This window comes from Ixodes scapularis, unplaced genomic scaffold (assembly GCF_016920785.2).
Source record: "Ixodes scapularis isolate PalLabHiFi unplaced genomic scaffold, ASM1692078v2 PGA_scaffold4__175_contigs__length_147842914, whole genome shotgun sequence".
In the NCBI taxonomy this organism is placed as follows: Eukaryota; Metazoa; Arthropoda; class Arachnida; order Ixodida; family Ixodidae; genus Ixodes; species Ixodes scapularis.
The window spans coordinates 14,700,300-14,714,988 of NW_024609879.1; the positions used below are offsets into that span (position 1 = coordinate 14,700,300).

Genomic DNA, 14,689 nt, shown 5'->3' on the forward strand with positions numbered 1-14,689 from the left:
AAGGAAGGAAGGCGCAAAAGAGTCCAGTTTTCTTTTAAAAGTTCTATAGCAAATAATTTTTTTGGGCTCCCTATTTTTGTGTTTTTGTGTTTCTTTTCACACCTTTTACGACGTGCGGTGGATGAAACTCGATTTTAAAATCATTTCATGGTCCCTTTAATGGAGCGCACCCAGCTTTGGGCCCCTCCATTTTGATCAATGGTGAGGCCCAGGATGGTGAGGCTGGGCTGCTGTTCGAGTGTAATCCCGTGAAGATACAGCTTGAATAGGTCGCTATAGTTGGTACGCCGCCCTTGGCGGCGGGCTACGATCATGTAATTAGTGTTAGTGAGGGGCAGGGCCATGCCGTTGTCCCCGAGGAACCGTGATGTCACGTCCAGGGCATGCTGAAGTGTATTTTGTTGTGTAGCTAGTGGGGTACCGGCCGTCTAGAAAGTGATATCGTCAGCGTATATTGTAAAACTGAGGCCTTCCACTTCGTCAAGTCGGAAGGCGAGCTCGGCCACAGAAACATTAAAGAGGGTGGGCGAGAGAACTGCCCCTTGAGGCACTCCCGTTGCATTGTGTGTGATGGGCCCTGGGGTGGCGCCTACCATGACTTGAAATTGGCGGTCTTTTAAGAATGACTTCACGAAATTTAGAATGCGACCGGTGAAGCCGAGGCGTTCAGCGGCGCGGATTACGGTGTGATGAGGAATTGTGTCGAATGCTTTCTGCACATCGGCCGCAACGATCGTGCGGGGACCGGAAGTAAGTGGTGCGATAATGTCGTGATGTATGAGCGCGAGACTATCTTGCGTGGAGAGTTTAGGGCGGAATCCGGTTTGCATAGGATGCAATTTGTAGTGAGTCTCTAAAATCCACGTGATTCGAGTGAGGACCATGCGCTCCATCACCTTACAAAGGTTAGATGTTAAGGAGATGGAACGCAGGTTTTTGATGTTAGTAAGCGACTTGCCCGGTTTGGGGATGGGTATGACGGTCGAGAGCTTCCAATCGTTGGGGAGCAGCCCTGTTTTCCACACGTCATTAAACCAGTTCAGCAGGTCCTGCATATCGACCTCCGGGAGATTCTGTAAAGCATTAATGGTTATGCAGTCTGGGCCAGGGGCGGTATTGCACTTGGCCGTGTTCAGTGCAAACACCAGTTCCCCCATAGTGAAGAGGGAGTCTTCGGGAAGATGCGCATTTTCTGTTTGGATCTGGTAGCAGTCAGAAGGCGATGGAGTAGAAGGTTGAGGGAAGAAGGTTTCTGCTGCCAGTGTGGCCAACTCATCCTCGGAAATGTTCAGATGCAGGGCCAAGTTGCTGCCCGCGTTCTTGTTCCTAGTTTTCCCGGCCATGCCCTTGTAGGTTCGCCAGACCTTCTTGAGCCCTGTCCTTTCGTTGAATGAATTGCAGTGTTTCTGCCACGTGGATCTGTCGAGCTCCAGGGTGTATCGTTTGGCTTTGGCGGTAGCGAGGTTGAGTTTAATTTTGAGGATTTGGCTGCGCTTGTTCTTACGGTATTGTTGGAGTGCCTGGAGTCGGCTCGCCCACAGGTTTAGGAGATGAATGTCCAGATATGGGGAGTCTTCCTTGACCTGATATGTAGATTGAGCCTTGCGCATGGCTTCTTGGATGCGCAGGGTAAAGTCAGTGTTGTTAAGAGTAGAGAGTGCTTCACGGAAAGTGTCCCATTTAATGAAACGTATTTCCTTGCGTGGGCTGCAGCCAATGTAGAGTGTGGTACAGAGAGGGACCTGATCACCCCCCATAGTGTCCGTATAGACACTCCACCTGGTTCTGAGGCCCGGGGATGCCCATGTCAAATCCGGGGACGTGTCATCCTGTTGTGCTGAAGCGCCAAAGCGAGTTGGGGTGTTGGCGTCATTGAGAAGTTCGAGATTGTGCTTCTTGCAGAGTGATGCTATGAGGCGCCCCCTACGAAGGGTTTTCTTCTAGCCCCATTGGTTATGGGGTGCGTTGAAGTCACCCGCAAGAATGACCGATTCTTTTGTGTTATTCATTATTTCATTAATCCACGCACAGCCACCAGAATCTGACTGATTGGGGCGGAGATACACATTGTAGATGCGGAAAGTCTTATTTCCTAGCCGAATTCGGACACCAACAATTTCTCTTTCCTCATTGTTGAGAGAGGAGGTGTCTATTTGGGACTGGGGAATGTGTTTTCTTACCAGGCTGAGGACCATGCCAGGAGTGTCCAGAGAGCCACCGCGTTCATTGCTGGATCGTGGAATGGAGGGTGCGGTGAGGGTGAAGCATCCAGGAATCGTGGGCGTTGTCCCTATTCTCTTGCAGTAGTATAACAACGGGCGCATCGTCTTTCATACGCTCTATACGCAGTTTTAATTCGGCTGCCTTGGTGCGGAAACCTCAGTAGTTCCACTGAAAGATCCAGGGAGGGCGTTGTTTCTGTTTCTTTGGAAAACTTGCATTGGATAGACGAAGAGGATTATCTATTGAATCGGTTGATGATGTTGGACAACATGCTCTTAATCTCGTGAATGGCACTTTCCATGGCATTGTGCTTCGCCTCTAGGCGTGTCATTCGGGCTTCGTTGAACTTCATCCAATTGACGTCTCCAGGGAAGTTCCCGGGGGAAACCGTCGTACGCTTCATAGATGATGGGGTTTCCTCTTGGGTGCGTCCAAAGACCATCGGTGGCGTACCTGTGGCAAACCTGAAAGGTGTACTCCATGCGTTTCCTTGGAGGGGAGGCCATGACTCCTCCGTTTTAGTTGCATTCCCTGAGGAGCGTCGGTTTGGAGGAAGCCTCCTGGTCGGTTTCCTTCTAGGTGGAATCTGCCGCTTTGGGCAATCATTACTTGTAGCGATGTGTGGGCCACCGCAGTTGTTACACTTAGGCTCGAGTTCACAGTCATCGATGTCCCCATGTGTGTGTCCACATTTGTCGCACCTCTTGGTGGTGCTGGGGCACACGTCCGACTTATGCCCCAGCTTGTGGCATGTAAAACATACCAAAGGCCGGGGCCTGTACTCTGCCACACTGAGCAATTCGCAAAGAAAACGGACTTTCTTCGGGATAACTTTTCCTTCAAAGGTGACGAGAATTGTGTTTCCGGATTTACCAATGGGCCTGGCTGCGATTATATTGTGAGTGTGGCAGTCTAGCCCCTCCATGAGCGATTCAGATGTCTCATTCACATCTTTTCCATGGAGATAGATCACCCCTCGTACTTCATTGCTTGAAATTGCCATATAGGGTGTGACCTCATGGCTTTTTTGACCCTTTTCGATTTGGGCGATGCTCAATAGTTTGCTCGTGATTAGCGGGTTTTTGGTAGTTATGGCTATTGTGTTAGACTTTTCGTTCATGTGAACCGAGTAGCCATCTTTGTTTCGAATTCATGTTTTCTCTATCGCTGAATATATGTATCTTCCTGTAAAAGTATGTACGCTCTGTTTGCATGTTGGTTTGAGCACAATGGTTTGAGTTGGGGGTTTCTTTGCTGACTTACTTGGTTGAGATTGATCAATCTTGATATCGTGACCTCTGTCCGGATATTTCACTCCTTGCCATGCTCCCTCATTACTCTCGGAGGTTGGTGTTGTCGTATGCACTGGCCTAACCGGAGTTGTGCCGCTCTCTGTCAGCATCTCATCTCCCGGTAGGTCACGTTGGGAACGTTGCAATGTTTGCATCAGTATGTCGTTTTCTTTCTTTTCCATGTACGCTTCAAAAGCGCTCTTGTTTTTGAGGAAGGCCTCAATCTCTGTCTTGTTCGTGAGGTACTCCTCTATCCCCTGCCGGTTGTTCTTGAATGCCAGGTATAGCTGGGCCTCATGCTGTGGGACTATCGTGAAGGTGGTGGCAGCCTGTCCCGCTATTAATGGGTGGGTGGAGTTTCCCGGACCGCTGCTTCCGGTCGGGTAAGGGCTCGTTGTTCTCATGGCGCGGTTCTTCGATCCTACTTGGAGAGTGCCTGCTGGGGTCTTCATAACTGTCCCCGAAAAAGCTTGGGTATCCCTATCTGGGCCGGCTTGGTGACCGGGTGTTCCATTTTCCGCGTCCTCCAGGCTGCTGAGGTTCGGGACGAACCCCGCTAACGCGGGCAAGAATCTTTCCCTTGGGCTTGTTAGGCCTAAAGAACCGAGGCGCGAAAAACACGTCTGCACTCATCAGAGGCAGAAGAGGAAGTCCCAACCTGCAATGTAGTTTGGCGCTACACGTTGCGCCATCTAGCGGCTGCAAAATAAAAAAAAACTGGGTAGGCCTACCCAGGACGGGCGGTAGAAACCACGTGTGATTGTGCGAGCTCGAATCGGCGTGAGCCTTTTTTGGGAACTGTTCTTTTTGTAAAAGTACGCCCAGTCTCACTTCTCTATGGCCTCACCGGATTTGTGTGACTCCCGACTGCTCCTAGACCCCCGAAAAATAAACGTCGCTATTGCTGCGTAAAGGACTGTCACAGTCGCGAAGGGGACTCGAGCGTGAAGCTTTACCGCTTCCCTTCGAGACCTTGGAAAGCGACACGGCGACAGAAGTGGGTTACGGCAGTGCGACGCACCAAGTGAACGATAATAAATGTGCAGGCTTGGAAAGCATGGTCTGACGAACTCGTTTTGTAGACTGCTCGGCAAAAGAACATTTATACGAGTTGACGAATTGTTTTACGAGTCACTTAGACGGCCACATAGGGAAATACAGTAGGAACAATCGGGCCGGTTGTTGCTTCGCTGTGACGTCGAGAATCAGGCCTTCAAGCGAGACGCCCGTCGGCCCGTTCCGGCAGTAGTTTACGCGTGCATAGCCGTTCGGCACGCGCGGTCGCAACCAAGACCTTCCAAATCTACGAGTTTAAATAGTGGATTTTCATAGCACAAAGTTTTGTTTGTTTCGGCAACCAAATTTAATGCCCAGTCTGGTAACAAATGTGACGGCGTGCAGAAAACGGTGTACATTTTTTTAAGAAAAAGCTCATGGCGAAGCTTAAATATCCTTCTCACATGTACACTTTGTTGCCTGTCACCTTTTTACACTAGGCATGCATATCACATTACAGCCACTGCAATCTGCATACTGTTCTCTAGCATGCAGAATCTGGTTCTAATTACCCACATTTTATTCTAGTGGTGAAGACAACAGTGACTGGTGTCCAAACGACAACTCAAGAATATGCTCCAAACATTTCGTCAACGGCGAGAAGAGCAACATCGCTACACACCCGGGGTACCTTCCAACCATATTCCCGCCGATCTACAAGAAGCAGCCAGCAGTGCCTGCAGCTCAGCTGTCGAGATTTAACAGGTAACTTATTACTCCCTGGTGAGACTGCAACAACTTTCTATCTACATGCATGCAGTTGTAAAATACAGCAATAGAACCTTTCATTAAAAAATAAAAAAAACCGCACCCCTCCAGGAAATATGGGTATCCGATGTTTGCACTGTGGGACACACTACGCTTGCGTGCTTTGTTCGGCGCTGTCCACGGCGAGTTGCTCCTACAAGTCATTCGAAGCAGGGACAACAAACCGAACAGAACTCGATTGTAGCCTGACTACGGCTCCGACGCCCGATTGAGCGCCGTAGTAGTTGTTGATGAAATGTGCGTTGATGAAAAGTTGTCGATGAAATGATATGGACCAACCAAGCATTGGCAACTCACAACACTCCAAGTATAAACAAGAAATTCCAACCTACCTTCATATCTCAAAAGGACAAGAGTAAACGCCGTCGTCTCGTCGACATGCGAAGGTACTAATGGATTCAGGCTTGCTGCCGCACCAGCCGGACATCAGAATGCCCCCACAATTTTCTGCATCCTGCGGGGTCACGTGGGTTCTGAGCAATGCATTCTGGGAGTTCACGAAACGGTCTATTGATCTTTATGAAAAAACAAAACAAAGATGTTCACACGTTTTTATTGAAAGCAAGGAAGTTTTTCGTATGTTAGAAAGCCGGTGGCATTGATGCTAATCTTGACTGTGCAGGTGGAGGAAGAGATCTTCAACAGCGCCAGCTTCGTCTTCCACAGCACCAGCTATGCTAGAGACTATTGATGCCAACACCACAACCGTGCCAGCAGCAACAGGGGTGGACACCTTTGATGAAGCAGTGCACGAAGGCCTGGACTTGTTGTATGCTGCCGCTGAAGTCCACAAACTACCTAGATCAGTGGTGAGTTTCTTAAAACTTTTAGCAGAGCTATGTTTACCAAAACATAAAGCTTCTACCTGTTGCAGGTAATTACCGTAGAATACTGCGCATTCGCCCATTCCACATTCAGCGCCCAATTCGTAAGATCTGAGAAAATACGCGCAGTACATTTATATGTAAAATTGATGACCAGGCAAGTGCCCATCCCCTATTTTTTCGCAATCATCTCCAAGTTTTAAGTGGGCGCTTGCCCGGTATTTTACGGTAGGTCATGCATAAATGTTACACTGGAGTCTATGCGGAGCGCAAGTTTGTCTGCTTCTTTTGGAGGGTTCTGGTGATGTCAGAACGCTGAGCTTTGATTGGCTCTGATTGAAGAATAGGGGGTAGACCTCGAGGCAGTTTGCTTCGTCTACTTGCTATACTTCGAATCCGAGCCAATCAAAGGTCGGCATCGTTCTGACGTCACCGCAACTCTTGCACAAGAGGCAGACGACTTGCTCTCTGCATAGGGAAAACTCTGGTATTTAATGGTGGAGGCAGCTTTCAACCTGCAGTGTTTCACTCATTCTTGCAGTGTTTCATTCATCTCTTCTCTCAGATTAGTAAGATTTTCTTCATATTCAACTACGTGTAAATGTTCTTCATATGTAGCAGGAGCAGCCCAACAGCACATAATGCCAACCGGTGGCATAGCCTGGAATTTTTTTCCAGGCTACGCCACTTGGGGGGGGGGGGGGGAGGGGGGGGGGGGCTGGGACGCTTGTGACTTAGAGTGCAGAGAGGGGGAGGGGGGTCCAAATGCATGTGTATTTTATAGGGCCGGCTGGATTTCGGGGGGAAGGCAAGGGCTGAAGCCCCATAAGCCCCCCTCCCCCTGGCTACGCTCCTGATGCCAATCAAGTGAACCACATGCTCAGTATCCTTAGCATTCTCCCCCGCATGGTGTCTACATGCAGTAATACATGCCAGGGAGTCTTGTCGACGATAAAAAAAGTGAAGTGTGTGCAGAGGAGCGTTAGGTCACGGCAGGCCTGACATTGGTAGTCAACATATCATTACGTCTTGTTGAATGAGTATGTTGTGTTATCCTTCAAGGTGGACAGCAGCAAGGGAAACCCAACACTGGCGCCTGTATGTGTTAGGCTGCTCTTGCAAGAGGACAGCTGCAAACTGGGTTTGTTTTTACAGAGTCATTTTGCTAGTTAAAAAGTTGGCCTTCGCTTTGCTTGCATTCGCAGGAGTTCCATTGCCTTTCTTTGCAAAACTTTTGGTTGTTGTGTTCCACGTACGTCTTGCGCTTTGGCTTGGCTTCTGTGTTGTGGCGTTTCTTTACTGTTATGCCCATGAAGAGACCGTGCTTACCAGCTCAGGTCTGTCTGGGTGAGTGGTTCTGATAGACGGAACAGGAAGTTCAGAGCAACAACTGGTATCTTAACAGTTGCGGTACACTGATCAGAGGGATATAAAGTCTTCGGTTCCCCATCCCGGACCGGGATACCTTGTACACTGTGCGAGATATTTATGCGAGGTACTACTCCGGAAGGATGCTGCTGTAGGAACAAGACTCGTGAAAAGTTACCCCAAGTTCCAACATAGCCTGGCATAATACAAGATATAATGAGGTATATATGCAGTGGTACAGTACAATGAAAGGCCAAAATACAAGGTGGATAACCACTAAGTGTGATGCAGTCGGTTGAAAGGAGGAATCCCTGGGAGTATGGTGCCCGTGGCATTGTTGATCTGTATATATTCATGTGGCGGTCGATATATGCTTGTGTTAACTGACTGCTCGACAAAACGAGTGTTGCTAATTGCGCAAACTCGTTTCGCTTTGCTTTCATTTGTGGGACGATCCATTGCCTCGCAAAACGTTTGGCTGTCGTGTTCCACGTCTTGCACTTCGTCTTGGCTTTTGTGTCATTGCGTTTCTTTTCTGCTATGCCCCTGAAGACGATACAGTGCTTACCAACCCGGCCCTATCCGGGCCAGCGATTTTGGTTGATATAATTAACGCGAGGTTCGCAGCACAACCTACCCACCGGGGGGGACGATGAAGCCTTCGGCTCCCCATCTCGAACCCTTGTACCTCGTACACTGCCGCAAGTCTCTCATGATATATATGCAAGGTTTGACTCTGGCTGGACATAGAGGAGCAAGACTTGTAAACTTGTCCAGAGTTGCAACTAGACGGGCCATGAATTGCGAGGTAATGAGGTACGCTTATAGCTGCATGGTATGCAAGGCCTGCCGTGAGGTGACTTACATTTAAGAGTATCATTAATAAGCTGTTTATGGCTGCTTGTATTCAACTAGGAATATGGCATGAAAAGGCTGCTGTACCACTTGTAGGCAAATATCAGAGTTGAGCAAAAGCTTAAAATAATGTGCACACGAAGTGATACAAGGATTGTGGTGTAAAAATTGCAAGAAAAGGCATTCGCTACTAGCGTAAGAATTAACCAGTCTATCGGGTTTTAGTCCAGCCCAACTAAAGTTTGGGAAAGAACTCTTATTCCCAAAGGAACCATTTTCTTATCACAGAACCAGCATGCATGCAGCTCACCCCCTTGTCGTTGGCAGATCTCTGGAAGTATGTCCCAGAAAAATTGCAAATAGTTTGGGAGAGGCTCGACTTCTTAAGGCTGCAGATGGCCGAGCAACACAGTGAAGGGCGACTGAATCTGCAGTTCAAGATAGGAGATCAGGTGCCATGGTAAACATGTCTGCTGGGTGATATGGCTAGGGGCTTCGCATCCTTTCAATGTTAAATGGTGGGAAGTTTGTAAGAAGGGTTTTTCAACCTCTTTCACATACAGGCTTTGCAGATCTGGTGAGGTGTGTAGGCCTTTTCATGTGACTGACTTAAAGCTCTTTTATGAACCTGAAGGAGTAGATGCACCACAGATTCCAGATGAAGACGACCTTGACCACCTCTTGGGGATTTCCACGCCATGTCCACCATGGTACAGCGTGCGATGGCAAAAGAAGACAACGCAAGGGGGTGTACGAGCTCTTATCGAGCAGCATTCATGACTTCTTTTGTTCTTTGGGCAGGAAGGAGGGAGGAATTGTGCTTCCATTCATTTGCCTTTGTGGGCGACTCGCTGCCACTGCAGTTGAATTGGCACCATTTTAAAGCGCAGCCACAAATTGACCAGAAGGGCAGCAACAGTCTCGTTCTAGAACCCACCACAGCCGCATCCATCCTGGCCGGGAATGCAGTCATTGGTCCAAAGAGTGGACACGACGATCCAGTCTCCCCTGGGCATCAACATGGGCTAAAACCTGGCCGTTGAAGACACCGAGGAAAAAATAACCCCAAGGCATCTTGAGCTGTCCCCTATTCATTTTGCTTGGAGAGGGAAGAAATCGGGGCACCGTGGAAGCACAGAACTGTAGCCCAGGTTGCCTGTATGTTAATCATCCTTAATGATATCCCCCGTAAGGTGGCAAGGTGCAGTCGTCTAACACCAGTGGTGCTGTGTCGCACACAAGAACGGAAGCTGTCACAATGTATGCACAGGGGTGGGGGAGGGCGTTACAACTTGCGGCGGTAAGTGAATAAATTACTTTTGTTGAATTATTGCCTTGTGTCACTCTTCAAGGCTAGCAGCAGCAGGAAAAACCCAATAGTATCTGGTGAATTTTGTTTACTATAGTCAAATACAAGCAAAAGTGGGCCAGAGGCTACGCCGCCAGTACGAGATTTCTACCTTCAATAGCACTTTGACGTCTTGCGAGTCAAAACGTGACTAAACTCAACGAGCGCACAATGGAGGCGAAGCATTGGTGCATTTTTGGCTTGTATTGGGCTATAACAATCATATACCTAATATGATATGATCAACTGGGAGACCAATGCAGTGGACATGTTAATTAAGCATAAAATTTTTAAAACTCTTTCAGGAAACACAAACTGCAGACACAGGCACTTATACCAAAAGCTTTTCAGTGTTTACTTGTTTCATTCGGAGACCAGAGGCATCGACTCAAGTGACGCACTGCGAGACCAGCGACTGTGGCGTGCAGCACAAGCCAGACGTTGCCAGCAGGCATAGTGGTCCTGACCATAGGACAAGCTTCTTTGCAGGCTATGACACCATTGCAAAGTCTGCCACTGCTCTTGAAGATCTATGCAGTGTGAGCCAAACGGTCTTTGCTTTGCTTTTAAGCCTACTTCCTATTTCTTCCGAACGCAAGTGTGATGTTTCAATGGAGAACAGGCTACTTCTCTTCCTGATGAAACTGAAACTTGGAATTAGCTATTCATCCCTCGCCATTCTTTTCTCTATAAATGAAACTTCTGCATCGCGGCACTTCAAAAGTGTGCTGAAGAACCTCGCCGTGGCAACGAAAAAATGGATTTTTCGTCCCCCAGCTAGAGTTATTCGGGCTACGATGCGAGACAGCTTTAAGCTGCACTATCCAGGCTGCACCATGATTATTGACTGCACAGAGATTCGCACTGAGCAGCCACCAACTGTGCAGCAACAACGAACGCTCTACTCCAACTACAAAGAGGGATATACATTGAAATTTTTGGTTGCTATAACACCAGGTGGCATGATTTGTTTTCACTCCGAGGCTTTTGGAGGTAGGCTATCTGATGCGCATGTCACTGTCAATTCTGGTTTTTTTAAATCTGGTTCAGCCTGGAGATGTGATTCTTGCAGATAAAGGATTCCCTGGAATCCGAACAGTTTTAGGAAATGGAAACGCTGTGCTTGTTATGCCACCATTTCTTCATGGACCCCAATTTAACGCAGAAGAGGTTAGAGACACGTACAATGTTGCCCAAGTGCGAATACACGTGGAAAGAATGATTCAGAGAATCAAAGTGTATAACATCTTAAACAACCGCATTCCGATTGAGCTGATTCCAGGCATGACAAATGTCTTCCACATGTGCTGTATTCTTGCAAATCTTCAGCCACCAATTATTAGGCGTTAGTAACTTCCGCATTCATGTGTCAAACAGTTCACCAAGATATGAATCTGGCAGTGAGGATAAAATGTCGGCTTGAGAACATGGCGTGAATCGGGATGAAAAGGTAAAAGAAAAACAATTCTTTGATTCACTTGAGCACAATGTTTGCGCAATGAAAACTGACATGTAGAGATTTATTATGGCATAAAAGCTTGTAAGGAAGACAGTTGTGTCTTTCTTCCTAATGAATTTCATTAATTGCAATAAAACCCAGAGGTGCCCACATTGCCATAAACGTCGGCTCATAGAAAAAAAAAATTTTTTTCATCTCGATTCAGGTAAGGTCACGTTCTCAACAATGGACCTTTTGTAGAAACATTGGTTTGAGAGTAAATGGTTCTAGTACCCTCCGTCTCTTCCTTCTCGCTGAACAGAGACCAAGGATAGTTTCTTTGTGTTGACTACTGGGCAGAAGATAACGCATGATGGCGACAAAGACGAGTTTGGGGGAGCCGTATCTAGGTCGCAGCGCCTCAATGGTGAACAGGATGTGGCCGACGCTTTAGGTGTCGAACGGGTGGGAGAGGCCGTGCACATGCATTGTTTTCTAGTCACTTAAGTCTCGAACCCAGTCGCGTGTCAAGGTGGCAGCACATATTCGCCAAAAGGTCCATTTAGCATCGTGTCCTCTCTGCTAGCGTCGTATCCTGGTGAATTTTTTGCTATGCATAGCTTATTTATTCAGGCCCAAAAACTGGGTGTTATGTTCATTTCTTCAGAGTGTAGGTCATGTGCTGCCTTGTATTTTATGGTACTAGACTAAGATTGTGTGCATTTGCTTGAGAGTGGAGAACTAGCAATACATAATCACGTTTCTCAAGTTTTTTTTCTTCTTTTTATTGTACTATGAAGATACCTTAACAGTTTTTGAGAAAATGTACATGCTTTTAAAAAGGAATAAAGACTAAAAATACAGTCACTGCCACTGTTGGAGAATACACATTTCACGTGCAGAAAAACAAGTCACCCGTTCCCAAACTCACAAGCAAGGGCAGGTAGAAACCACTTGGAAGTAGAAATCTTCCAAAGTAGGAACTGCTTGCTGAAGAAAGGCATCATCTTTGGCCACTCGAACTGTGATGTTCTGCTTGCTAGAGTAAACGAAAACAAAACACTCTCTCGCATTTAGCAGGTACAGCAGGATCTGAACCTTTGTGTAGTTTCTGTGGGACTCTTTTAGCATTATCTTGTTATCAACACACTGCAGATAGCGTACAATGCTTTGCCCTGAGGCATCAAGTATTTTTTTGTCCTTGCATTTATACGGGCATTTCACCTCGAGCAAGCATGTTTCATCGATGAACTTAAAAATGCCGTCGGGACTTCCGCAAAGCCATGGCTGGTCCGGATGCAGGAGCAGGCCGACCTGAAAAGCTCACTGAATAATTAGTAAGAAGCAAACCACTTCATTTATGCCTCCTGCAGCAAAAGGCTTCAACACCGTGTGAACTGCAGGACATCTACAAAAGAGATACAGTGGACCACAGTGCTGCATCATGACCAAAGAGCGAAGATGAGGTACACAATGCATTATTAGAACCCGAGTAAGAAACTGTAGCCGTTGAAACATTGACTGTTATTCCTTCCTACTGCACTGCCATGGTTTAGTGCACATGTCTTTAAGAAAGACTGAAAATTTAAATGTGAGGGTTCACGTGCCAAACTAACTAGGGCCATCCCGCACACCCCAGTGAACAACTGAAGATTCGTTTTGTCCCCCTAGGGATTGTTTGATGTGCAGTCAAAATCTTGGTTACACGGCACCTTTCCCGCAAGAAGTCTCCGTCATATTGCGGGCACCTCGGCTGGGATTTGAACCTGTCAACAGGGCATCCGCTGTCCGATGCCTTGCCTCAGAGACACAGAGGTAGTTTAAAAAAAAAAAAAGACTAAGCCACTTATTTATTTTTAATTAAAGCCCCCGTGCTATAATTATAAATATAAATTTATATTTTTATATAAATTATATATATATATATATAATTTGATAAAAATAACTATAAATTTGTCAATGCACCATTCATTAAAAAAAAAATTTTTTTTTTGCTCCTTTCTAATTTTAGGCACCAACCATTTTTTGCAGACCTTAGTCACACAAGGATTGGAATTAAGAGTGTCATCTTACCTCTACGACTGCAACACCAAATTGCTGCTCAAAGTCCCTCCTGGCCAGAGGTTCTGTCCGCAGTCCTAAGAGTTATGAATGTTGGAACAAAGAATACTCTGGATATTACAAATACTGGACCCCATATTTTCACATTATTTTATATTGGAAAATTTGTGTTTCCTGGGTTTTACTTGTAAGCTTCAAACCTTTTGACTTGCAGCATTCATTGAGGCTTAATGCTTTAACATTTCTCATTCACAATTATGAATAAAAAGCTTTACTGCTTGTTTAGTCATTCTACCAAATGCGTTTAAATGTGGTAGCTTTATAGGGCCATGGTTGGCAGAAAGGGTTTCTAAACAAAATAAAATTTTACAAAAATACTTTGAATGTTTTAGAAGTCTTTCAACATTAGGTTGAAAAGTTGAAAGGCATTGAGCGTCAATGCTCAACGTTCCTTCGCATCGATGCACTTCGACGCGAAATACATTGCGTTAATGCTTAACGATCAACACAAAGAATGATTCAATCGTAAAGCGTCAAGCTCGAGCAACCTCCGCCCCTTGACCTCGACGCAGTTCTTCTGATTGCCGGGCCTGCTTGCGACGGTAAGTTGCCACATCCTGGGCTCGATGGCCTCCTGATGGCAGCTGGGCACGCTGCTGTTTCGCAGCCACTGCAGCGACACAACCTGCTGAGCCCATATACCAGCTCGCCATTCACGGGCTGCTTCTGTGCGCCATAGTTCTGCTCCTTTCTTTCTCGCCCTTTCCACCCCTCTTCACTTCACGCGCTTTCTCACAACGCATGCTTCTGCTTGTCCTGTTCCTGCGTGCTGGGCCTATAGATCAGCACACTCACCTTCCATGCTAATGACTGAGGATCAACCCTCAGTCACTGGAAAAATTACTCTCTTCAAAACCATTTAGCGGTTACGGACTGACCTACAAATTTCGTGCTTATGTGACTTCCGAGGTTGGTTGGTCGTATAAAGCTACCGTAAACACTGCCCCATCCGTGTAGTTTTAAGGTTAACCGCTTGGGGCGTCACGGTCGCTCAATCCGTTCAACCTCGTTTCGTGAGCTCGAAATTTGGGTTCAGTATCCCTTTAAGCAGTGGGTGAAATATCTGCAAGATGTATTTTTAGCAGAGGTCGGCATTTTAGGTCGCCCTCACTCACCCTCACCCTCACAGCCACACTCACCTAAGCCCCTCACTCACCCTCACCCTCACAGCTACACTCACCTTCAGCCCCTCACTCGCCCTCACCCTCACAGTCACACTCACCTTCAGCCCTTCACTCACGCTCACTGAACCTCAGGGCCCTCACGCACTCACCGCCCTCACGCCCCTCACGGCCCTCACGCCCCTCACTCACTCACGGCCCTCACGGCCCTCACTCACTCATGGCCCTCACGAAACTCACGGCCCTCACCGCCCTCACGGCCCTCACCACCCGCA

The 14,689-nt window shown here is 47.2% G+C and overlaps 1 protein-coding gene and 1 pseudogene across 1 annotated transcript; one reads left to right on the forward strand and one right to left on the reverse strand.

Annotated features, from left to right (window-relative positions):
• Positions 1 to 5,603: 5,603 nt before the first annotated feature.
• On the forward strand, positions 5,604 to 11,084 carry LOC121046151 (annotated as a pseudogene).
• Positions 11,085 to 12,099: 1,015 nt separating this feature from the next.
• LOC121046150 lies at positions 12,100 to 13,314 on the reverse strand (the record flags this gene model as incomplete). The annotated part of the gene is made up of 2 exons (XM_040500035.1): positions 12,100 to 12,486; positions 13,246 to 13,314. Coding segments are annotated over 2 exons (456 nt in total), but the record flags the coding sequence as incomplete, so codon positions are not given.
• Positions 13,315 to 14,689: the final 1,375 nt, after the last annotated feature.